General features: G+C 41.1%; 3 protein-coding genes and 1 pseudogene across 3 annotated transcripts; 2 read left to right on the forward strand and 2 right to left on the reverse strand.

Moving 5' to 3' along the window:
• Positions 1 to 577: 577 nt before the first annotated feature.
• Positions 578 to 8815, forward strand: pigt (phosphatidylinositol glycan anchor biosynthesis, class T). The gene is made up of 11 exons (XM_020929551.2): positions 578 to 983; positions 1875 to 2052; positions 2451 to 2578; positions 2667 to 2767; positions 3409 to 3583; positions 4356 to 4453; positions 4537 to 4693; positions 5577 to 5777; positions 6155 to 6320; positions 6950 to 7033; positions 7115 to 8815. The coding sequence occupies exons 1-11, from the start codon at positions 584 to 586 to the stop codon at positions 7362 to 7364; spliced, it is 1938 nt and encodes a 645-aa protein (XP_020785210.1). The 5' UTR covers positions 578 to 583; the 3' UTR covers positions 7365 to 8815.
• Positions 8816 to 9560: 745 nt separating this feature from the next.
• On the reverse strand, positions 9561 to 14304 carry LOC110165000 (whey acidic protein-like). The gene is made up of 6 exons (XM_055165921.1): positions 14235 to 14304; positions 13517 to 13642; positions 12320 to 12467; positions 11106 to 11233; positions 10222 to 10359; positions 9561 to 9700 (listed from the first exon to the last, which is right to left on the reverse strand). The coding sequence occupies exons 1-6, from the start codon at positions 14302 to 14304 to the stop codon at positions 9561 to 9563; spliced, it is 750 nt and encodes a 249-aa protein (XP_055021896.1).
• Positions 14305 to 15174: 870 nt separating this feature from the next.
• LOC110164770 (WAP four-disulfide core domain protein 2-like) lies at positions 15175 to 17078 on the reverse strand. The gene is made up of 4 exons (XM_020929886.2): positions 16982 to 17078; positions 16140 to 16286; positions 15675 to 15818; positions 15175 to 15448 (listed from the first exon to the last, which is right to left on the reverse strand). The coding sequence occupies exons 1-4, from the start codon at positions 17043 to 17045 to the stop codon at positions 15282 to 15284; spliced, it is 522 nt and encodes a 173-aa protein (XP_020785545.1). The 5' UTR covers positions 17046 to 17078; the 3' UTR covers positions 15175 to 15281.
• Positions 17079 to 19875: 2797 nt separating this feature from the next.
• LOC110154491 (uncharacterized) lies at positions 19876 to 22226 on the forward strand (annotated as a pseudogene).
• Positions 22227 to 26373: the final 4147 nt, after the last annotated feature.

Raw genomic sequence — 26373 nt, forward strand, 5'->3', positions numbered from 1 at the left:
ACTTGAAGATGATCAACCAGTACCATCCCAATATAAATAGGCCTATGGCCCTTTTGAATTGTAGGTCTAATGGTTGTCATTAGGCTTACAGAATAATAGCACAGGTGGACCACATCAGTGGTTTACATCGGCTATGCCTTTCACTTGTTCCAGCTGAGGGACTGGATTTTCCATAAAACTAAATGTAAATGGTCACATTTTCTTGTATGGCGTTAATTGCAGAGGCTATGGTTAATTGTGGGTCAAGTCCTTCAACCTTTATGACTTACTTGTGTAGTGTGAACAAATAGTATATTAAAATAGCAAATGAAATGTGAATATTATTTAATTCATAATTCGTCATAAACGAGTATGCTTTTCTTTGCGTATAGATGTCTATTTATATATTCAAATTTGTAAACATTTAAAGCTTTCTGACATTTCAGTTAGAGTCTATACATTTTCTGAGATCTTTTTTTTTTCCCATAAAACAAAGCAGGTTCATTTTGTTGCCTTAGAAATCTAAATTGTAGACGCTCATTGGTCGGTTGTCTCATGACGCAAAGACGCGGAAGTGGTTTTACGCACCGCCTTCTGAGCCAAGATGGTGGCGCGCAGGTACTGCGCTCTGTCTCTGCTAGTCATTCTTTATAGTTTATCGTTGTTAATTGTTATAAATGCACAAACAACAATACCGACTTCTAGTAATCCTAATCTTTCGGCGGATACGGAACCAGAAACTCCCGAAACACCTCCGGGGACGCCAGTAGAGCAGGAGAAACAATGGGAACCTACCGAGGTGAAGGAAACCACCCCTGAAGAAGATGCTGCTGTCCCCGCAGAGAGTGCTCTTCCGCCTGAGACAACAGCCAGCTCCACCGGGGTTCACCAGAAAGAGGATTTTCAAGAGGAGCTGGTGATCAGGCCTCTTCATTCTGGAGATATTTACGCCAGCTTCCAGTTTAGCACGCTCTGGGAAACTGACTTCATGAACGGAAAGAAAGGTGAGGAGCAGGTTCACAACAGGAAGCAGCGAGAAAAGCTTCACTCTGATTATGTTTAATGTTTTACTTTGAATGTCACCTACTGAGGTTTAACCCTCCGCTTAGTCACATAGGCCTACATGCAGCACTTTATGTGGGGGCTAATAATAGGAGAGTTCAGAAACTTAATTGCTGTAGAAATGTATTACTCAGATGTAGAGTCATTTAAAGTCATTATTATTATTATTAATCAATTTTAATAATCATTTATTCTGACTGTGAGCTGGGTTGCTTCTCCATAGATGTGAACTGTAATTAAGCCATCTTCCATGTCTCCACTCTCCATCTATGGAAACAGATAATTTTAATAATGCCATACTGAGGAACATTGTAGGCAATGCACACTTCTTCATGGAGACATGCAGGTCCCATGCCCTATGCCAGAAAAGATGCATAGTGCCACTTTAAACTAAGGCTGTAGTCCTTTTGTTTAGTTGATTAAACGATCAATGGTGCATTAGTTGACCAACATTTGTCTTTGTTGATTAATCATTTTATTTAGATAGAGTGAATTACCTGAAGATTTGGGAATGAGTCCTGTGTTTAATCATCCTTTTTGATGGAAATACACTTTTCTCTAGGACATTACTGTGTATAAATAGTTGTTTTTTGCATGAACTCGCATATATTTAGTATTATGTGTGTAGTTACATGATCAGATCATAGACATAATGCATTTTCTATAGCTTTATTTTTAGCTGATTGATCACGAATCAGCATGGCATGTCTTTAGTCAACCAAGAATTTAGTAGATGACATCGCTACTTCAAGCATAAGATCTCCACTACTGCTACTGCTAAGGAGCACAGTTGCTTATCACTTGTTTAGTACTGTTGTCTCTGTATTTTCCAGTGTCCCATTACCGTCTGTTCCCTAAGTCTTTGGGGCAGGTCATCTCTAAGTTCTCTGTGCGCGAACTCCACATCTCCTTCACTCAGGGTTACTGGAGGACCATACAGTGGGGACAGCCCTTCCTCCCTGCTCCTCCTGGTGCCGAGCTCTGGGTCTGGTTTCAGGACACGGTTACAGAGTAAGTACTGCCCTCTGCTGGCTAAGGCATGCTGTTCATCATGATAAACTGGAATATGTTGCTGTAAAATATGTGATATTATTAGAGTGCATTACAGCAGAATTTAGAATTGTATCATTGGCATTTCAACCTCACCAAAGCTTGATTCACAGGTTAAATAACAACAAAACATAAAATCAAGTATGTAGTTTGTAGCAGTAATGCCTCACCCAAGTTTAATGTTCTGCATAGGTTTTCTTCTCATGCATTGGTTTCCCCTCTTGATTAACTTTATAGTAGAGTTCCAATTTCCATTAGACTTTCCTGGTTAGATAACTCCAACACATAAAAAAAGGTTAATACAGTAATTCACCTCAAAACTGTTTTTTATGATTCCCTGTTCTGTGTTTTTACTTCAGTGTGGATAGCACTTGGAAGGAGCTGACTAATGTTTTATCTGGGATCTTCTGTGCATCTCTGAACTTCATTGACTCCACAAACACAGTCCAGCCCAGTGCTTCCTTCAAACCTCTGGGTATAGGCAATGGTAAAGTCATTTATTTGTTTCTTTCACATATTATTAGGCATGTATTTTCTTTACAACTGTGATTTAATGTTTTGTTTTACTCCATCAGTGACAGATCACCGGTTCCTTCGCTATGCCACCCTCCCACGAGAAATAGTTTGCACTGAAAATCTCACACCCTGGAAGAAACTACTGCCATGTGGATCCAAGGTACATCTGTGAATAAAATATAACGTAGTATGTTTTGGTGTTTTTCAAATTCACAAATATTACAAGGATCATAGAATTATTTTTGATGCATGCCACTTTCTTCTTCACATCATTCCTAATCTGTATATGCTTCATAAAGTTTGACATTGCCTTAAGCGTTTGTGGCTTAATTAAATAGTTTACCATACAAATGGCTCATTACAATTAACATTTTTAGATTATTGAATAACTTTGCATAGTGTCATCAAACCTCATACTATTTTCAGTTAGCCTAATGTTAAATCAGTGGACATTTTATGATGCAAAAATACTAAACTCAGCATTCCTTCAGAAGTACTCTAGTGTGATTTATTACTGTTTTTACATATTATTATTAACCTGTGAACTTGAACCTTATTAGGATCTTCCATGGCTTTGTTTTGGCTAATGCACGCTTGTACACAATCATGGCGGATTTAGCTCATAACTCATTTTTTTATAATTTAACTTTGAGCTCTGCTAACAGTTGCCACAACAGAGAAGTAAAACTGTACTGTAAGAAATAGCCTCCAGCGCTCTTCTTAACTACCTTAGCATACTCTGAATGTAGTTTGTATCTTAAAATTTAAATTAGTTTATTAAGAAGCTGTTTTCTTCTCCAGGCAGGTTTGGCGGTCCTGATGAAGTCGGAGAAGCTCTTCCACAGCAGTTTCCACTCGGAGGCAGTGCACATTCGGCCAGTGTGTGGAGACGCTCAGTGTAAAACCACGTCTTGGGAGCTCAGGCAGACACTTGATGTGGTGTTCGACCTGCACACCTCTGGACAGGGCAAAAGAGGTCAGTCTCGGTGGATTTTCAGTTCCCACTTCCGGTAATGCAGATTACTTTTATGTCCTTGGGAAAGATGCTATTTTTTTACCTTATCTGATCATTATGGGCACATGCCATCCTTGAAGTTAAGTTATGGGTAAATTTAGGTTAAGGTTGGGCAAGTAGTTGTTGCAGAATCAGTCTCAAGTAATGAATGCAAGTCAGTGTAATGGTCCCAAAAGCATGAAAACACCAACACCAAAGAATGCATTACTGTGTATGGATAAATAGTAAATGGCTTTTAGTGTCCAATAGCTGTAGAAATGTGCTATATCAAGGATCACTGATTTGTCAGATAATAGGTTTTAATCAAGAAATCCATGTCTGTCAGTTTTAATATTTTGGGCTAGACAAAAAAGGACCTGTGGCGCTATTGTGCAATTAATGTTAGTTCCTGATGAAATAAAAGTTGCCTGTCAAACTCTGGCAGCTTTATTCTTGTCACATCACTAAAAAGGCACAGCCAGAAGTGTCAGTTCATGTAAAATCAGAGAACTGAGATCAAAGAACACAGAAATAATGGGTTCTAGGTCAGTTTTTTTACAATTTTATTTTGTACCTTTTATTTTCGCTCTGTTATAATGTATTCATTAGTTGTTTTCAAAAGAATAGAATAGCTTTTGTTTTTGGGGTTAGCTTTTGGTAGTTAAACCTTTTATCAGATTCAACTGTTTTTGATTTGTGATATTTAGGGTTTAAAGTTGTTATTGTCTTTATAATCAAAGCTGTCTTCTTGCAGAGTGGTCTTTGTTCAAGATGTTTGCAAGGACTCTGACGGATGCCTGCCCTCTGGCTTCCACCAGCAAAATATATGTGGACATCACAGACAATCCTGAGGTCTGACTTCTTTTCCATAATGTGTAATAAAAATATGTACTCTTTTTGTGATTTGCTATATATGAATATCATTTTCTTTTTAGGGGGAGCAGTTTGAGCTAACACCGGCCACCCCTCTCCTGAGCCAGGCCGCGGTGCTGGGAGACAGGCGCACTTTTTCTGTGTATGACCTGACTCAAACCTCCACCTTTGGCACCATGCGAACTTTTAACCTGCAGATTAAATGGAAAAGCTCTGAAGGTAAATATTATTATTATTCATATTTGAATAGTATTCATAGTTAAGGTGGCTCAGGCATCTGTTCCGGATGCCTCCTGGGTGCCTCCCTCGGGAGATATTCCAGGCATGTCCCACCAGAGGAGGCCCCAGGGAAGATCCAGGACACGCTGAAGGGACTATGTCTCTCGGCTGGCTTGGGAATGCCTCGGGGTTCCCCTGGAGGAGCTGGAGGACGTGTCTGGGGTGAAGGAAGTCTGGGAGTCTCTGCTTAGACTGCTGCCCCCGCGACCCGGCCCCGGATAAGCGGAAGAAAATGGATGGATGGATTATTCATATTATTATACAAATGCCATGGTTTCAAGCTAACCTACGGTAATAGCTGCTACACAAAAACATAAAAAAAAACATTGTTTTTCCTTCCTTTTTGTAAAGCTGTCTGTGTATCTGTGTTATTCACCTTATTCTGGAAGTTGCTGTGGGTGCTGCCATCATGATTCGGGTTGTATTATTTTATATAGGGCTGCTGATAAAGCTGCTTTAAAGACCCCAGAGAATCAGTGCAGTGTTTTCTTGTTGGTGCACATGAAAATTGAAGACTTTACATAAATTAACTGACTTTATGTAATAAAAGATGCTCCACTTATCCAAATAGCCTCTTCAATATCTGTGCTTACTTTATTACAGAGTTAATTACAAAGTTGTTTAATGAATACGTTTTGGTTTTGCTGTTTTAGTTAATGAGTTGTTAACATTCTTAGTTTTCTTTTCCGATGATTTTTTCCATTCTCTACAAAATCGTCATCACCTAAATAATGCAAACTAATGTGTAATAATATTAACTTCAACAAAATCTTCAAAATGCACATAATATATAGTCCCTAATGTTTTTTTGTGTTCTCTTTAGGGGACATGCTGCGCCCCCTGCTCCATGCTGAGAGGTATGTAGCGGGGTACGGGCTGCAGACAGGAGAGATCCACACCCTCATGTATAACCAGCACCCTTACCGCTCCTTCCCTGTGCTGCTGCTGGACTCTGTGCCCTGGTACCTGCGCCTCTACATCCACACACTCACAGTCACCAGCAAAAGCAAGGACAACAAGCCCAGTGAGTCTAAACACACAACCAAGACTTAAGAGACGTATTGTGAGTTTGTTTTTGGTTTCGTGTTGTCAAAGAGCAGTAACTTGTATGAATTGCAAGCTTTTAACATTATATTACCAAAATAATTGTGTTTTGCTAATTATGACCACATATAATATTATTGCAATTGCTTTTACACTTGCTCATATATAAGATTTGTGGTGACCTAAACTATATTTGTGACTTGTTACAGTAAAATTATATAACACATAAATATCCACCAGTAGAAATCTGTTTAATCCAACCTAATTTATTATAATGGATTATCAAAGTATGCAAAGTAAGTATCACACAATTAATCTGTAGCATTTTTACTTGTATGTGAATTTGTCTTCTTCTAGGTTACATCCACTACCAGCCATCTAAAGACCGCGTTCGGCCTCACCTTCTGGAGATGTTAGTGCAGCTTCCTCCTAATTCTGTCACAGAGGTTACTGTGCAGTTTGAGAGGGCTCTGCTCAAATGGACTGAGTACACGCCAGACCCAAACCACGGATTCTATGTCGGGTATGACACTGAAATCATCACTAAAGATTTTGAAATATCCAAACACTTATTGAAAGATTCACCTTGTACATGACACGTGTTGAACAGTAGATGGTGCTATGGGATTGAGAGAGAGATTTTGCATCATAGTCATTACCTTAAATTTTCTTCTGCAATAATTGTATATAATTTTTACAAGAATTTATGTGTCACAAATATGCGACAAACCGTTTTGATCAAGATGTAAGCCAAAATAGCGGCTGATTTCCCCGAAAGCCGGTTAGGGTGTTTTAACTTGAAATTCAGGTAATAATGGGCTATCATTGCATTGTGTAAGATTTCCTACGTGTACTAGATTGTGTATGCAATACATAGGGCTAACGCACAACTCACCAAAACATCTAGGTTCCCTGAAATTCTTGTTTGTTTTTAGTTTTATTTGACTTTGTTCCTTTGTTCCTTTTGGGTTTGGTCTTTGTTAAAAACGGTCATAGCATCATAGGCACTGATGCCACTCGAGACCTAGAGTTTTTTCTACACTCTACACACTGCGGCTCTCTGGTGGTGCTAAATGGAATAGTCACCACATTCTATCTACTCATTATTATTGTTCTAATGTTTATTTTTTTATTTAAAAAAAATTCCAATAGGTCCTCAGTTGTCAGCGCTCTCGTACCAAGTATCGTTGCAATGGACACAAACAACACTTGGGACCGCCCTCTTTTCAGCAGCTTGTGAGTACTAGTTTATCCACTTTTCATAGTTTCATCTGATTACATAAAATGACTCCACCAAATTTACTTTTCGTGCTGTAGTTTTCCCACCAAAGAAGAGTCCAGTTACTTCATCCGGGTTTATACTGAGCCATTATTGGTGAACCTGCCCACTCCAGACTTTAGCATGCCCTACAATGTCATCTGCCTTACCTGCACAGTAGTGGCTGTGGGCTACGGCTCTCTCTACAACCTTCTCACACGCAACTTTCAGATCGAAGAACCAAGCCCAGGACTGGCAAAGAGGATAGCTAACGTCATCAGAAAAATGAGGGGTGTGCCACCACTATGAGCCAGGATGGCAACTCCAGATGGTACTGTTTATAACGGATTATTGGTGCAACACTGGTGAATAGTGATATTTAGGGATGGACTAAATCCTGTGTGAATGTTTTGAGTGAAGTTTGAAGTGTTGAAAATGAATGCATTAAACCAGTAAAGTAATGAATCAGCTAGTTTCAGCACACCCCAATTAAGATTTAGAGAAGCTAAATACTAATCCTAGCAGTCAGTATTCTGAAACTATTATTTGATATACGCATTTACCACTAGCGAACCAGCTGCTTATCTGGTTGTTCACCAGCTCTTGTTTACTCTATTTTATTTTTGCCAATACATCTCTACTGTTATTTTGAACATCTTTCATTAGTTTTTGATATTCAGTCCTTAGCTCTATAGAACTGGGCTACCAAAAGTGACCTGTTGCTATGCTTTTTGAGACGATCATTTGAAATATGTTGTTTAATGTCAGATTGTGAAATTAACTTGGGAATTTTTGACAAGAAAAAATATTATATATTGGGGGGGTGCAGAAACTGGATTTATTGAATTTCCTGGTGAAATGAATTGCCTTGAATGAATGTGAGAGTGAATGGTTGTCTGTCAGTGTTTTTTTGTTTTTGTTTTTTGTTTTGCTTTTCTTCTATGGTGACCCAAATTAAAATAAAAGGAAAACATTTTTATTTTGAATATTGCCTTATATTATCAATGGTGCATTGTATTAAATAGGTCAACCATTTGGCTCAGAAAGCAGGTGTGCAACATTCTGGCAATGCTAATTATTCACACCCAGGTACTTGGATTCAGAATTTCCTTGTTGTCTAGACATGAAAAGAAGACAGTATTTCTCTTGTATTAAACAATTCATTTTTTGATATATTAACAGTTGCCTGTGTTTTACAAAACTGTCTGCTTCAAGACTTAAATTAAGTTCTGAAAATATACTGCAAGCTAAAACAGGATTCAATTAATTCACAAATCAATTGAAGTTACAAATTGGAATGAGCAAAACACTCCAAAAGTTGTGAAACTAACTAAATACCTTGAGTTTTTGCCATCTCAACTCAAAAGCCAACCAATTTATTTATTTAATAGGAGTGTTTATTTGTACAAGTGAATCTTTGAATCTTTTATGTAACGGCTGAGCTGGCCTTTTACCAAATGATTTTTTTGTTTTATTTTTTTTGGCACTGATTTTGGAGTTGTGCTTGAAATGAAAACACTGCGCTGTACACATCTAAGTAAAAATGCATTAACTATTAGCTCCACAAATAGTTTTAATCAACAGAAATAGCCTGCAAACTCATTTAAAATTTAAATTAAGGAAAGGAACAAAAGTGGATTTTCTCCACATTTTACCCATTTCTTTTAAGAGTGCATGTTATTTGTAACAGAAAATTTGTTCCACTGTGAATGTTTGAAAGACACATGTTAACTGATACATAATAAATAATAATGAATTTATGTATGCATCTACTAATTGTTAAATACTGTATCTTATCTCTTTTAATGACTTCATGAGCCTTAGGGCAACGCTAGAGATCAGTTTGTTCTATATGAGTGCTCACATTTGAGAGTAAACAAACCAGGCCCTGAGAGGACACACTGCTCTCTGTCTGGGTTCAGTGAGGAATGAAAACATTGCTCATAGAAATGTGCTGATCAACAACAAAAACATGGAGATTAAGTAACAAGAACATAGTATTCAGTTTAGAAGGCGTATCACTGGAAATGTATCTAATTGATTTGGTTTTGATTTTGGGTTAGTCCCAGATTATGCAAGGACAAAAAGTACATGTTACGCAGTTTCATACTCACTCAAATGCATGCATTCTTTATTACAAATTCAAACTAATATTCTTTCTACATTAAATATAAACTCAATTGCAAGCCAAGTAATATTTTGAATACATCATTTACAGCTAAATGAAATGCATACAATTTCTAACAACAAAAATCCTCCATGTATGTTAAAAATTAATTGCTTACTACAAGAGGCACAATACAGTACAGTGGAAAATACTTTGTTTTCTATTTGTTACCAACAAAATATTCTGTGACAGTTGACAATTACGTCAATAACATTGATGACACTGGTTGTACAATACTGTGAGTCAAGTCAAGGTTAACCTTGCTTGGATATACAATAGAGAGGACACTAAGACGGATCATATGGGGTGTGGTAGTGGGTTGGGTGGGTGTGGTGAGTTTAACACGGCTGGATTTCAGTACAGGCGTGACCACAGGACGTCCTGCAGCACTTTTGTTGCCCGGGACACTGGCCATCATGGTGACAGTATTCTGCGCACATCTGAGTGGGTTGAGGCAGGGGGCATCGACCACGCTTCACTGGCAACAAAAACATAAACGATAGAGGAAATAAAGCATTAGACATTGTATGAGGCAATAAATAGCAGTAAGGTGATAAAAATTCATCCCTGTAAAAAAAATATTCTTTTTAGGTAATCTTGTCATATTCTGATTCCGAGCCTTTCTGTTTAAGACCTTAACAAATGTTCAGTCTGTTGTCGATCGGACCATCCCTCCAAACAGAAACTTTAGTTCTTATATTTACCGCAAAAGATTTAGGTAATTTGTTTGTTCAGAGGGTTCAGAAACAGCTTCACTTTGATGGTTTGTATGGCTTTTCATACTGACTTTATATGATGTTTTATGTTATTTTGTTCTCATGTATCATCATGGACTTTTGTTTAGTCAATATTTTGTGTGTATGGATTACTCTGTTTAAATGTCCTGTTGTGCCTGAGCCTAGAACCAGCCCAAAATGCTTATGTGTATTATTTATTTGATCAAGCACCAGAGTTGATTGTATGTTTTATAAATGTATCATGATCTTCTTTATTCCTCACCCTTGTACGGCTCCATGCACTCATGTCCACAGCCGTTGGAGCAGCACTTCAGGTCCCTCTCACACTCATTGTCTGAGGAGCAGTACTCTGCACATACACCCATGCCCCAGGTCCTCTGCGGGCACACGCCAGCCTTCACTGCACACACAGACTCTTTATAATATCACAGCAGGACATTTTGGATATTGTACAAAGTGCCCAAAGTTAATACTGCTTTGTTGCAGAACATATTGTAACACTGTGAAGGAGGAAGGCAAGTTAGGCCTACTTGTGGTCTCTAGTCTGTGGACTTTTGAAATAACTAATTTTTTTTTACTAATTTGAATGTTGTAATTTAGATTTTCTAATTTGAATCTTAAAACACAAACACATTTTTACAACATCATAACATCATCTTAATTTAAAAAAATCAAAATTACTTATTTTTAAAGTTCATCTGGAAACAACAAGTTTAGAGACCCTTTATTGCCGCTTGCGGGTGTAATTTATCGTCACAGTTGCAAATAGAGTTGGCCTGGAGACTTCCAGTGTTCTGTGGCAGTTAGGTGAAATACTTGGTCCGCACTCATAAACATCAGATATTGAGAGATTTGCGCTCATCCACGTGAGGATTTATGGATTTTCTGTGTACTGTAATCACGTGTCATCAGAGCAGCTCCTGAATACAGTGTTTCTCCTGTCAGTTAAACCTCCCAGCCCAGTTTACATGCATGACTGCAAAACAGCGTTAATTTGTGGATGATACATCCATTTGTTTGGATTAATCGCATGCATTAACACGTTAACATTGACAGATTACTACCAGATGTGTTCTTGATATTATCCACATGTAGGCTAAGTAAATTATAAACTACCAAACAAAGTAGCCTAGTGTTATCACTCACCTATCCACTTGTCCTTGGGTTTTGAGGCCTGTCCTGAGTTTAGATTCACAAACACATAAAGTATCAGAGCCAGGGCACAGATAACAGAGCAGTGCTTGTCCATGTTGACTGTAGCAAGCTGGAATGTACTGAGACCCTAGTAAACACTGCTGTATGTACAAAACCTGCAGCCCCAGCACTGGCCCAGGGTCCTACTGCCCTACAATTATTCATGGTTTCAGCCTCTTTTTATGGGTGACATTTTGAAGACTTCTGGCTATTTAAAAGTTATGATAGGTTGTTATAAATATTAGATTGCTCTTGATTTCTGTTTTAATTTGCAATTATTCTGAAACATGTGGACACTATTGTTAAAGGACCATTATTATGGTATTTTTTGATCTGTTATAATGTTGTTTCCTCATGAAAAACATACCTGGAGTTTTGTTTTGTTTCATTCATACACGCTGAACACACAAACCCTGCATTTTTAGGCTGAGTTCTTCTTTCAGACAAAAATACTCTGTTCTACCTTGGGATGTCATGTGGTCATACAAGAAGTGCTCCACTGTGTTTTTAACAATGCACCACCCTTCACCAGAATCATTTTGATAATTTCAGCCCTGGAATTGCCAATCTCTATTGAACAAAGGGTAAAAGGTAGCTATAGCCTACTTGAAAACTACCGATTCATGACAACACAAGGTGGAATAGAGCATTTTGAGCTTTGAAGATGCAGATAGACTTATAAATCAGGATTACAAGAGTCAAATTTGCATAATACAGGACCCTTTATGGGTCACTAGAGAAAAATAGCTTTTGTGGATTCAAAGTTTGAATAGTTGACTGCACATTATCTCACCCTATGTGGTACAACTAAAAAGCCATATTTGGTCACTGGACATTTGAATGTATTAACTGTTGCAACTACCTTCGATCTAACACAACAACAAACATTCTGTTGAAGTTTGACATCTTTATTAAACAATCAAACTGAAAACAGAGCAGGACAAAAAGCACAGGACATGCATCAATGACATGTAACTGTAACTGTTACTGTAGCCATTTCAGGCATTTGCACAATTTTCTCGCAAAGCCATTGTATCAAGGGTGAGTCTTTTGACAAGCAGGCCTATACGATTAAATAGTTAAAATAAGAGCTATGCAAGTACTTAATTCATGATTCAGGAGATTAACCCTTTTAATGGCTGAGCTGAATACTGTAATTTATTTGCCTTTTTGCAATGCTCAGGGCTTGTGCACTGGTACCCACAGCCGCTGCAGCAATATTGTAGTTCCTGTCACAATGGCTATCTGAGGAGCATGTATCATCACACTCGAAGAAATGAGGGATCAGATCAGGGCACATTCCTGGTTTGGACTCTGAAGAGAAACAGCAGAAAAAAACAGTCAGTGTCTTTAAATAACTGTCAGCTATATAAAGTGGTATTATAGCATTATAAAATAGATTCCAGTGTTGTGCAAGTTTCACTTTTTATGAACTAGTTCAAAGTTCAGTTCACACATGTTCAAAGTGAACAGTTCACGTTCATAGTTCACAATTTTAATTTAGAACTAGTTCAAAGTTCAGGTCATTTTATTTTTAGGTGAGATATGTAAATGAAAGGTTGCACTTATTTTTCAAACTGACTTCCAGTTTACAACAACTTACAACAACAACAATACTACAAGATATTAACCATAAGCACTATAGAACCACATCAGCCCGTTTGACATTATAATGTGTTTAATTCAGCTTTGTCACATTTGTTTATGTTTTACAGAAATAAAACTTAAAGCCGCATGAATAATTTGCATAAATTGTTAACGCTGGAAAAAAAAAAAAAAAAGCATATTTTTCCTTGTGCGCTAATGCATCAGCTTCTGTTGGACTAAAGGACATGACTACATGTGTTCTTTCTGTGACAGAGGGATGTCACAGCAACTTTTGGATGCGTAATTTGAAGAATGCATTGAAAGTGAATGAGGGTGGCTCGACTGCTCACGCGAGATGCGCGTGGAGCAGCACGTCCTGTGCACGTAGATTTCAGAAAACAGGATCCATCCTATTTTTTTTGACGCTCTACGCGAACATAGGCGCATATCCCCGTCAAAATACACAGAGAGTATGGATCTATTGTTGTATTTGTGCACTTACCATCAGCACATCGTGCTCCGTGGGCAGATCTGTATCGTGTGAAAGAGCCCAGCTGCACAAACACTGTTAATTAGTGCTCTGAAATTTACTTCTGAAATCCCGGCTTTCTCATTGAGAAACACAAGAGCCAGTACATTCCGCTAGAACTGCCGGTGGAGCCACCTTCACGTTGACGCTTGGCTGTGGTTTCGCCAAGTGCGAGCAGATGGTCACAACATCATCAAAACATAAATTCAATGGGACAGTCAGTCAAACAAACTGAAGATTGTATTACTTGTTATAACTGGGTCCTGACAGGTTTTTCCACAGCCGTTGGAGCAGCATTTCAAGATGTCATCACAGTCTTGGTCGGAGGTGCAGGAACTGACACAGATCCCAAAACCGTCCGCACTAGGACATTCTCCTCATTTGAGTTTAATCAAACCTGTTGTCAATTTCAAAGAAGTTACTACAAACAGACTCCACGTTTGTCCAAAGACACTAGAAACAGAACCTTTGAATAAGTCACTTATAACACTTGGAAATGTTCTTGGCCTATTTTTCATTAAAGCATTTACTAGCTTTATGGTGCACAAGGCAACTGTCTAGTGGAGGGTACAACATCTCCATGGAGATCTTGGCCTGTTTTAATTCGGCCCTCCTGCAAGTTTTTGTAACAATAATTATAGTGTAGTGTAATAAAAACAGCTTATATTTAACAGAAATCTGCTTATGATCATTTACCTAATGCCTAGATTCAAATATAATTCTCAGGGGGGAAAATAATTGCTCTTTTCTGCTGTTTCACAGTAGAGCATTAAACTTATTTCTCCATGGAGACCCCTCCAAATTAAATGACAGTGTTTTGTTTTTCAATAAAACAGTATTTGAATAAACACAAGATAGATAGGTTTAATGCCAAACTGTGGAAGAATCCAGACCTAATAGTGATCACATCCCTCTGTTCTCTTTCTCGGTTTAAACTTACAGGTGTAGTATTCAAAGTGACTGACCTTCCACAGCAGAGAGCAGAGTCGCAAAGGCCAGGGCCACAGTCAGGAGGCAGAGGGCAGAGCACTTCATGTTGTTCACAACAGACAGACACACACATGTGAAACTCATGTACAGCTTCTATTTATTCACCTGAAGTACAGCATCAGCCGATGCTGGGTCCTTGTGCCCGCCCTGCATTATACAGGAGCATAATGGGACTTTGGGCTTGGATTTGAAAATAATACTAATAGTAATGACATTAATTTACCCTTATGAAAGTTGACTGATTGATGAACTGATTCATCTGAAATCTGATCAAGATCGTATTTCTTTCTCACCTTCAATAGTAATTATGGCAATGGGGCTATTTCTGGCATATTTATATTGTATGTTCATTAGTATGCATTGTCCCTTTAAAGAAATAAATCTAAATCTAAAAAAAAATCTATCTTAAGCAGTGACATTTGGTGTGTTTGTTTTTGGAGGCAAATAGTTTTGTATTAATGTGGTATTAAACATTGAAACCTAACTCAAACTGACTAATCACATTAAAGCTGCCATTTGTAAGTTTATTCTTTTATTTTTATTACTATTCTTTTTTTTTTTACCAGTAGATGTCAGATTTGAAACCTGTTCCCCCTCCCCTCACTTGGCCTTTGTTCAGGTTGTGCTTTCTGGTTTTCTTGTGCTTTCTGTCAAGCTATCTCACTATCAGACTGTGTTAAAGTAGATAACTTCTAATGATGTCACGTGAGAATACGACAGGTCAGCCAATCTCATTACAAATAGTAGCTTTAAAGAGTTGAATAAAAATGAATAAAATGAATAAAATATCAAACTGTTCAAACTAGCACAACAAGAGAGAGCTGTGTCATCTTTATTTAACAAATAAACACAACAGAAAGTTGGAGCCCAGGGCATGCATCAACATGTTAATACAAAAATAACTAACCTGAGAGAGAGAGAGAGAGAGAGAGAGAGAGAGAGAGACAGAGAGAGACAGAGAGAGAGAGAGAGAGAGAGAGACAGAGATACATATATAACAGTGCAGTGCTTTGTGATGATTATTATCCTTTCACTTTTTCCTGGTTGCCATGTTCAGGGCTCTTACACTCGTAGCCACAGCCGCTGTAGCAGCATTTGAGGTTCTTGTCACATTCGCTGTCGTCAGAGCATTGATCATCACATGTAGTGAAATGGGGGATTGGAGCAGGACAAGATCCTGGTTTGGTTCCTGTGGAGATAAAAACAGAAATAACAGTATTAAAGGTGCACTGTGATTTTTCTGGTGGAGATTCGGCCAAACTCTTAGCTTCCCATAGATGTTATTGATTCATTCATAAAATAAAAATAATAAAATATGCCCTTTGATGGTTGTTGTTACTGTTTTGATCATGTTTTACATAGTGTATTACATAGCAATCCCAGATGACCAAAACAAACACAGAAGGGTGTCTTACTTATGACTGGCTTTTGACAGGTTTGTCCATAGCCGTTGGAGCAGCATTTCAGGTCCTCCTTACAGTCTTGGTCAGAAGTGCATGAATGGATGCAGATCGCAAAGCCGTCTGGAGCAGGGCACAATCCTGGTTTGGGCTTAGGCACTGTGGACATTTAAGAAGTTACAATTAAAATTGTGATTTTACCACAGATTGGCAGCCTTGCCAATATAGTGTTTATCGTTAAAAAGAACATGATCAACTCAAAAAATGTATGATGGTATAAAAGATTGTATGTACAGTATGTTGAATGTATGTTAGTTATATAACAAACTAACTTCATTATTATTTTTCAAACAATTAATTCAACTGAAATCAGAATATGATCCGGTGCTTGTATTGTGAAAGAGTATCACTGAACAGTCAATTATCCCTGAGTCATTTTAAATGGCAGGTCAACTAAACAAACACTGAAGGATGTATTACCCTTGACTGGCTCCTGACAGGTTCGCCCACAGGCGTTGGAGCAGCATTTCAAGTTCCTCTCACAGTCTTGGTCAGAGTTGCATGTATTGATACAGATCCCAAAGCCGTCTGCTCTAGGACACGATCCTGGTTTGGGTTTAGGCACTTCTGTGGACATTTAAGAAGTTAAGAAGAAGAAGTTCATTAAGAAAGCACTAAAATATATCTAAAAATATTCTTAGTCACCAGAAAAAGTAATTTATACAAAGATGCGAGGCAAGGATAATGTAGGATTTGATCACTCTAATTTACTGAGAAACCACAAGCAATACTTTAAAAACAACATCCACATATATTCTTGAGGGTCATGTTACCTCTGAGTGGTTCTTTACACAGGTGCCCACAGCCGGTGTAGCAACACTTCAAGTTCCTCTCACAATCTCTGTCTGTGGAGCACTGCTCCCAGCAAAGACCAAGCCGACCATCAGTGTTCATAATGCTCACTGGACAATGTCTATCTTTCTCTGAAGCCACTAAATTGTCATTATATAATTGAATAGATTTAATGTGCTCATCTTTTAGGTAGAGGGTTCACCATCTGATTGTGTCCATGGAGATGTTACTGTCTTTTTTTATGTTTTACAATAAACTGAATAACTGCAATATATACAAATGTTCCAGTTCAATGCATTTGTGATAAGTAAGTAAATGTAGTAAATGTTACCATAACAAGCAAGTTCATACAACCAGTTGATATTGTGGCCAAATGACACCATATGAAACTACGCAAGGTAAGAGAATTGTGACTATACAACATAGACATTCTACGTTTTCCATTTAAAAGTATATTCAAAGTGACTGACCTTTCAGAGCGGAGAGCAAAGGCACAAAGGCCACAGCCAAGAGGCAGAGGACAGAGCACTTCATGTTGTTCACCACAGACACAGACACGTTAAACTGAGGTACGAGCTTCTATTTATCCACCTAAAGTACAGCCTCAGCATTGAGCTTATATTATGTCATAGTGCATTAAACATGAGCACACTGGGACTTCTTTGGGTGTGAATCAGGCACAATGGCGTTAGAATTCCAGTTGTGGATGGGCCAGATCAATGGTGGGTTGGCCTTAAATTAAAAATGTCATCAGATCCCTGTTTAACCTAATAAAATGACTAATATATTCTTATATAATCTGTGCATAATAGAGATTTTAATAGCTTCATGCTCATTTAAATATTTTGTTGCATTATAAAAACTTTTAGTGCATAGTAGAGTTGGGTGGTAATACGGTATTACGGTATATTACAGTGTATTGATATATCTAAATTTGTTTTGCTCAGCACAAATGAATGTGTGGTTGTATTTTCAATTTAATGCTATCATGATTTAAAACTAATAGAATGTTTCTTGGGGAGATGACGTTCAATTAGTTTCATTCCGCTTTCATGTGACGCTCATAAGGGAGACCAAGACGAGATAGCATGTCCGGCTGCAAGCGAGTTGGTCCCCCCCAAAAATACTAGTACTTCTGTAATTTGGCAGCATTTTGGCTTCAGGCACACATTTCTTTACGTTTCACAGAAATAAAACTTAAAACTGCGCTGCTAATTTGCATGAACTGTAAGCGCTGATAAAAACAGCTAGTTTCTTGTGCTGCTGATGCGGTTCAGCTTCTGTCAGACTTAAGAACACGACTCAGTGGAATATATGTTTTTTTCAGTTGAATATATATATATTTTTTGAGTCTGTTCTGTGCGTGTGTCACATTGGAGACAGTTAATTTTTTAAGTTTTCAAAGATGATGGGCCTGGCTCCATTGCATGCGTATTTCGCCCTACCTTAGCGTAAAAACTGCAACTTTTTGACGCATAACTTTTAAAATGCATGGAAAGTGAATGAGGGTGGCGCACGTATGGAGCAGCACGTCATGCGCACGTAGATCTTTTTCTAACGTCGTTCGGTGTTTCACTATGGGAATCGCCTCAGGCGTGACCATCCACGGAAGCTCCAATGGCACCATGTCTCTCTTTGACAGACAGGATGACTGTATCTCGGGCTCCGCCCCCTCTACTGATACGGTCAGCCTCTTCCTAATGCAATCATTCTCGCATTCTTCCCGTGTGGAAACCACAACTTAAGATCCCTCAGCGTTACGGGTTAGTTAGCTAGCTTCTGTTTAACAGTTCACAAACGAGCCGTAAAAGATATCCTTGACGAGCGCAGTTGCAGGCTTTGGCTCGTCTGCTGGGTAAGGCAGTGACTGCGATAAAGGCGAGCTACTCTTTTTCTGCTATTAGTACAACCGGTCAGTCGGCATTTGATTGCATATTGTCCCGGTACTTTATATTTGACTTTGATAGTTAACATTAATTTGTTAATCTGTGTTTTCTTCGGCTACCTTGTCAAGGCGGGCCTTGAGAGCGGTTGACATTAATTTGTTGAGCAGTTCAGCAGCAGTGCGTGGTTCTGCTAACGTATCACGGCGAGCAGAATCTTCCAGAAGCTAACAGCCCGGCTAAAATGCCGAGCTCTGGTTTTCACGGTCGTATCGCAAATTGCGGCTAGACTAGCACTGCACTTATTCTGGTCTTTCTCTCTGTCTCAGGCATTATGTTGACATCTACCCCCGCCAAAGGGGAGGATCTGAAGTCCAAGGAGGCTTCGTCCTGTCTGTGCCCCGCGTTGTGTTGGGGCCGCCATATTGGGCAAGGACCCTCATCCGATGTGCATAGCTTGCATGAGGAGACTCAGAGTGGCGGTGGCTAACTCCCAGGACCCTTGCCTGATGGAGGCCACCCCTAAATCCACAGCCACCACCCAGCCTGCACAAGCGGCTAAGAGCTGGGCAGACATCTTGGATGATGATGCCACTGATATGATATATTGCTTGAGGACCTCCTTGACATGGACCCAGGCAGTGAGGATGCAGAGGGCCATGATACTGCTTCTGACTTCCTTGAGGCTGTGGATATGGAAGATGTGGAGGAAGACTCCACATTTCCGTCAGCCCAGTTCAGACCCCCCAGTGTGTCCGATGCTACCTACCCTGTGGACAGCAACCTGTACGAAGTGCGCAAACGTGCTGCTGCCAGGCTTAATGTGCCCTGGCCCACAGTTTTGGACACAGACAGTGTGGAGAGGCACCTGTATGATGGCAAGTGGCTCCCATCAGCCCAGCCGCCTCCCAAACAGCTCCTACCTGCTGTACCTGCATGCATGAAGGAGATAAGGTGCTTCTGGGATAACCCGCTCAAGAGCAAACTTCCAGTTCAGGGCTGGGATGAAAGAGCTGGGGCTGGCTGAACTCTCAGCGGTGGAGTCCTTAGTGGCATACCACCTGCATCCTAATCACCGTGCCATCTCAGCTTCAAGTAATATTTCCCTGCCTAATAAAATGGAGAGGGTCACATCCTCCATCTTTCAGTGCATGTACAAATAGGCAGCACAGAATTGCATGTGTGCTCAATACTGTGACTTTATTGTCTGGTTACCAGGGGGAAATACTTGAGGAAATGGGCCAGCAATTGGACCCAGGTACACCAAAAGTGAGCCTTTGGGATGAAGTCTGTGTGGTGAATGACCTCATCCTACGCTCTGCGCGTGGAGATGTCCAAGGCTGTGGCAATGTGATGGGGCTCGCTGTCACAGGTAAAAGGGGTCTATGGCTTAACCACTCAGGTCTGAAGGATATGCAGAAGGCAAGGGTCATGGATGCAGCCTATGATCCAACCAAGGGTTTGTTTGGTCCAGGGAAAAGATGAAGGAGACTAGCACCTGCCGTAAACAGGAAGAACAGGAAGAGGAAGAGGGTGAAGCTTTCAATCTATGTCTGCCTCGCAAACAGCCTTCTCATCCAGTGCAAGCCCAGAGAGCTGCCCCCACTGGTCCAACAGGCCCCAGGGTGTTCAGGACACCCACCAGTCCACAGAAATCAGCGGTCAGGCAATCCCAAACCATGGGGCAAACAGTCCTATGCTGCAGCGGCTAAAACCCGCTCCTCGAACCCTGGGGATGGAAAGAAAAGGTGCACAGCCTAGCAGTATGTCCTCTCTCTGTCCTCCCTCCTTTAAAAAGGAGGAAAATGGTGTTGAGCCCCGACCCCAATTCAGAGGTCCTGGTTAGTTTGCTAGGCGCCCTCATGTTCTTTCTCCCCTCGCATGTTGCTGGGGATGAGTCAGGGGTCACAAAGTCACAAAGCATTCTTTTCAAAAATAAAGCTTTCACACTCGCATCCAGGCCATGGGCTAAGGGTGAGCTGTCTTTCACAAAAAAGAAATCAATTCAGTTTTTCTCAGGCGGGCGTCACTACTCATGGTAGGGGAGTGGCGCTATTGGGGATTTTCATGGGGCCACTCACTTCTCAGCTGGAGCAGTGACGAGCATGCGCAGTGCACCCATGGATTCTATCCATCATTGCACGGGGATACAGGCTTCAATTTGCTATGAAACCACCCACTTTCAACGGGGTGTTGGTCTCAGTGGCCAGAGGAGATACAGTTCGTGTCCTAGACGATGAGATCACATCTCTGTTAAACAAACAAGCAATACGACCTGTACTAAACAACAACTGTCAGCGAGGTTTTTACTCTCGCTATTTCCTGGTCCCAAAGTCCCTACGGCCCATACTCGTACGGAGGTTCAAGTTCAGGATGCTGACTCACAAAGTGCTCTGTCGCTCAATACACAAAGAGGATTGGTTCACCACAATCGATCTCTTGGACACGTATTTTCATATTTCTGTGCACCCAACGCACAGGAAATTTCTCCATTTTGCTCACGGGGGGACGGTGTACAAGTACCAGGTCATTCCCTTCGGGCTGTCGCTGGCATCGAGATGTGCCAAATGTGTGGAGGCTCTGCTACGGGCCAGCGGGATCAGAATATTCTCTTACATAGACGATTATCTGGTGTGCTCTGACTCACGGGAGCGTGCGGTGAGAGACACTATGATGGTGCTCAATCATCTCACTGCCCTGGGTTTCAGTATAAACCGTCTAAAGAGACAGCTAGAACCCAAACAACACACAGAATATCTGGGGTTGTGCATAAACTCCATTTTACATCGTGTGACTCTCACAGCAGAGAAAATGCTCTCTCTCGCCCGGTGCCTCGCATTGTTTCATCAGGGCACGACGATCACGTTCAGGACATGCTTTCGCCTTGCTGGTCTCATGGCGTCACTCATTTCTGTAATCTATTTGGGTCTATTAATGATGAGAGATTTCCAGCGCTGGCTCACAGCGCTACACTTGTGTCCCAAACGACACCTTCATCACAAGGTGAAGGTGGATTCACGCTGCGTTATGGCGCTCTGCCCATGGCGGAATGCGCGCGCCTTGGTGGGACCACCCTGTCCGGCAGGACAGTCAACGGTATTTGGGCCCCACATTTGGCCCAAATGCATATCAGTGTAGGCCTACTGGAACTGTGGGCTGTGTTTCTTGCCCTGAAACACTTCCTACATTTTCTCCAGGGTCAACACGTACTGGTGAAAACAGAGAATGCGACCGTGGTCACATACATCAATCGCCAGGGGGGGCACCCGCTCACTGCGGCTGCACAGATTAGCGCAGATGATAATTATGTGGAACAGCCGGCTCCTATCTCTCAGAGCGACGCATATTCCAGGTGTCCTCAACAGAGGGGCCAACTTGTTGTCACGAGGGAACCCCCTGTACGGGGAGTGGGTTCTCCATCCACAGGTGGTGGAGCAGCTATGGCAGAGATACAATCAAGCCACCATAGATCTCTTCGCCTCGCAGGAAAACGCAAAGTGTCTGCTGTTCTTCTCCTTAGCAGACACAAATGCCCTTCTCGGGTTGGACGCACTCGCCCATCCGTGGCCAGACGTCTTGCTCTATGCGTTTCCTCCAATCAGTCTGATATCCCCCACCCTATCGCGGGTGAGGGAACAGAGGCTCTCCCTCATCCTGGTCGCCCCACGATGGTTGTCCAAACCTTGAATGGTGGAGATAATGCAGCTTCTCTGGGGAGCCTTGGTCTCTCCCAGTGATGAGAGACCTCATATCTCAGGCGGGCGGGGAAATTTACCATTCCCACCCGGACTGGCTGGCGCTCTGGGCCTGGCCTGTGAGAGGTGTAATTTGACCACTGCTGGTCTCCCTGCACAAGTTATTGACACTATTCAGTGTGTCAGAGCTGCTTCCACTCGCTCTTACAACTGTAAGTGGCATGTGTCTGAAGAGTGGTGTGAGACCAGACAGGTTGTTTCTTTCCAATGTTCTGTGTCTGATGTTCTGTGCTTTCTACAGCAATTGGTGGACAAGCGTAAAGCTTTCTCCACTATCAAGGTCTGGATGTGGATTTTGGAGATAAAACAGTGGGTCAACATGCCCTGGTCTGTCGTTTTATGAAAGGCACACGTCGAAAACTTCCAGTGGTTAAACCCCTGGTTCCCCTGTGGGATCTTTCAATTGTGCTGGATGCCCTTTGTGTCCATCCTTTTGAACCCTTGGAGGCTGTGTCTTTGAAACATGCAACTTTGAAGGCAGTTTTGCTGTTTGCTTTGACATCTGCAAAGCGTGTAAATGAACTGCAAGCCTTATAGGTTAGCCCCACATGTTTGCAGTTTGCTCCCGGGCTGTCCAAGGTGCGCTTGCGCTCCAACCCAGCTTTTGTGCCCAAGGTGGATACGGCCTATAGCTGTTCTACTTTAGAACTTGTAGCCTTTCATCCTCCGCCTTTCTCCTCTTCTGAGGAGCGACGACTTCATACTCTGTGCCCCGTCCGAGCATTGCGAGTGTATGTTGACAGAACAGCTGGCCTTAGAAAGGCATATCAGTTGTTTATGTCATGGGCTTCTCCTCATTTGGGCAAGCCGGTGTCCAGTCAGAGACTTTCTCACTGGATTGTTGAAGCCATCTCCTTGACTTACACTTGCAGGGGCATGGTACCTCCGCAGGGGTTGAGGGCACACTCCACCAGGAGTGTAGCTACTGCATGGGCCCTGTTCAGAGGTGTGTCCATCCAGGATATATGCGCTGCACCCAGCTGGGTATCACCGCATACCTTTGTGCAGTTTTATAGACTGGATGTCTCTGGCCCTTCTTTGGCAGAGGCGGTCCTGGAGCCAAGGGTGTCTGGCTCCGTTTAGGGTCACTGTCTGGCACCGCAGTGACCCACTGCTTCAGGAGCTTTGTTTGCAATCCGGGAGTGGGCCATATCTCCCATAGTGAAACACCGAACGACGTTAGAAAAGAACTCAAGGTTACTTAACGTAACCTCGGTTCTTTGATAACAGAGTGAGGTGTTTCACCTTCATTGCCCTCCTTGCAAAGTGGTAAGAAATCGCTTTAGAATGACTGCATTAGGAAGAGGCTGACTGGATCAGTAGAGGGGGCGGAGCCCAAGATACAGTCATCCTGTCTGTCAAATACAGACATGGTGCCATTGGAGCTTCTGTGGATGGTCACGACTGAGGCGATTCCCATAGTGAAACACCTCACTCTATCAAAGTATTGGGGTTACATTAAGTAACCTTGAGATTTCAGAAAATAGGATCCATCCTATTTTTTGACACTCTACGTGAGCGTAGGCACGTATCCCCATCAAAATACATAGAGAACAAGAATCTTTGGTTGTATTTGTGCGTTTACCATCAGCACAATGTGCACCTGGGGCAGTTCTGTGTCATATGAAAGAGCCCAGGTCCAGAAAGACTGTTAATAAATGCTTTAAAATGTACTAATCCTTATGTTTGCCGTAGTCAGCCTGTACAGAAGGTAAATACAAGCCTGTTCAGATGTTAGTTTCATGGTAGACCTAATATAAGTGGCTAAATGCACCCAGTCAAGTTTGATCATCTTTACCATTGACAAACACAGAGGCACTGCTGCGCGTTTGCGTCCCGCTGCAGCTGTCGGTGGAGCTGCTCTTGCATTGACACGCGACTGTGGTTTTGCGAGGTTAAGCGCATAAACGCGGAAAAGCGCTATATAAATAAAGACTTACTTATTACTATATTACTATAGTTATTATAACTATATAGTGATCACACCCGTCTGTGGAGCTGACCAGCAAAATAGGGGGACAACGAAATAGGCCCACATAAGACAAAAAAAAAAACAAAAAACATATATATATATATATATATATATATATATATATATACATATATATATATATATATTTCAGAATGTTTACACGCCAACTGCCATGCAACCATTTTTTAAGAGCTAGACAGCTTTTTTTTGCACAAGAGCGAGATACAAGCTCCACTAAGAGACCTCAAAGACCATGCTGAAACAAAGAGACACAAGGCTAACTGTCTCCTGAATATGAATGTTAGCATTAGGTTGTTCGCTTGGCCAACAAGCTTTGGAGAGGGTAACATCATGAATGATCAGAAGAAAAGGGAACTTCAAATCGCAACATAAGTGGCCTGCCACACGTCAATCAATGCTGTGAATGACCTGTCTGATATAACAGAAGAAGAATTTGGAGAATTCAAAATGCACTGCACTAAGTGCACAGCCATCATAAAATCAGTGCTGGCCCCTCACTTTAGATGTGAGCTAAAAAGCGATATAGGTGAGTCCCCATTCTCCCTCTACTTGGATGAGACCACCAATATATTTGTCAATAAACTGCTGTGCATATGCATTAAATATCCATCAATTAAACATGGCAAATTCATCAGCTGGTACCTGGGATTAGTTGAACTGACTAGCGCAAACGCCAGGGTCATCACAGACGTGATACTTACCTTCATGCAAGAGTATGGCCTAAACATTAAAAACATGGTAAGGATGGAGCGAGAGTTATGGTAGAAAAAAAATCACGCTGTGTACACTTTCAAAGAAATACTGCCCTATCTAAAATGTATAAAGTATGTTTGGCATTCACTGGATATAGTGGCAAATAAGGCCATGGATCAACTCCTGAGCCATGTCGACTTTATGATAAGGGAAACCTACAACCTACAGTCGCTCAGCCAAGAGTCAATCTGACTACAAAATTCTATACAAAACTCTAAATGATGGCATGTGCCCACTGAAATTACAGTCACCATGCACCACTCGTTGATTTGGTGTAGCTGACTGTATCGACAGAATTTTGCAACAGCGGGATGCGCTGAAGCTGCACTTCAGTGTTGCAGCCAGTGCGGAACACTGCTACACGGCAAGGCTGCTGAGCAAAATGTACAGTGATCAAGCAAACAGACTTTACGTGTACTTCCTTTGGCCAATCTTGGGGGAAATAAAAACAGTGAATAAGGTCTTTAAACTCTGAGTGTCATTCAGGATCTTGAGAGACTTTACTTGTCCACTCTGAAGAGAATTGCAAAGCCCAGTGTTTTTAGAGTGAACGGCAACTGTCACCTCAGAGAACTCAATCTAATATCAACCAGCATATGCCTCTCCTCTCAACGTGCAGTCTTGGGCACCACATTTCAAGATGAGCTCAGCGTGAGCGCACTGAGCACTGAAAAAAGGAAATAATCTCTGAGAGGTGCTTTGCTTTTATCAAAGAACTGTTGGACCAATATCAAATGCATTTAACCGAATCGCTGGCTATGCTGCGGAAAATGGATTTGATCTGCCCTAAGCCAGTAATGTCCACCATAAACAGACCAAGGGTCAGAGAGTTGCTGATGGAGCTTTTTACATGCTCCATTGACATCTTGGACTGTCAGTGGAGAAATGTTGCATCAGCTGGCTTCTCAAGTGACCAGGATAATTACAGGTTTTGGATGGAGACTGAAACTTTCAAAGACGCTGGGGGAAATTCATGTTTTAAAGAACTTACTGGGTGCCATCAGATTGCTGTCTCTGCTAATACTCAGTGCCCACATAGAGAGAACATTTTCCCAAGTGGCACTCTTGAAAGATAACGCGAGGAACCGTATGGGACTTTGCATTCTGGATATTGTACAAAGTGCCCAAATTTAATATTGCTTTGTTGCAGAACATACTGTAACATTGTGAAGGGGGAAGGCAAGTTAGACCGACTAGTGGTCTCAAACGATAAAAAAAAAATGTCAGGTTTATCAGACTTTTGAAAAATGATTAAAAGTCTAATTTTAATGTTGTAATTTAGATTTTTTTTAATTTGAATTTTAACACAAACACATTTTTACAACAGCATAGCATCAGCTTAATTTCACAAATCTAAATTAAGTCCAGCTAAACAACAGGTTTAGTACGGTTAAAGACCCTTTATTACCGCTTGCGGGTGTAACTGGCTCTTATCGTCACAGTTGCAAATAGAGTTGGCCTGGAGACTTCCAGTGTTC

The sequence above is a fragment of the Boleophthalmus pectinirostris genome, unplaced genomic scaffold (genome assembly GCF_026225935.1).
Source record: "Boleophthalmus pectinirostris isolate CB_2022bp ecotype Guang Dong unplaced genomic scaffold, ASM2622593v1 HiC_scaffold_8, whole genome shotgun sequence".
Classification (NCBI taxonomy): domain Eukaryota; kingdom Metazoa; phylum Chordata; class Actinopteri; order Gobiiformes; family Gobiidae; genus Boleophthalmus; species Boleophthalmus pectinirostris.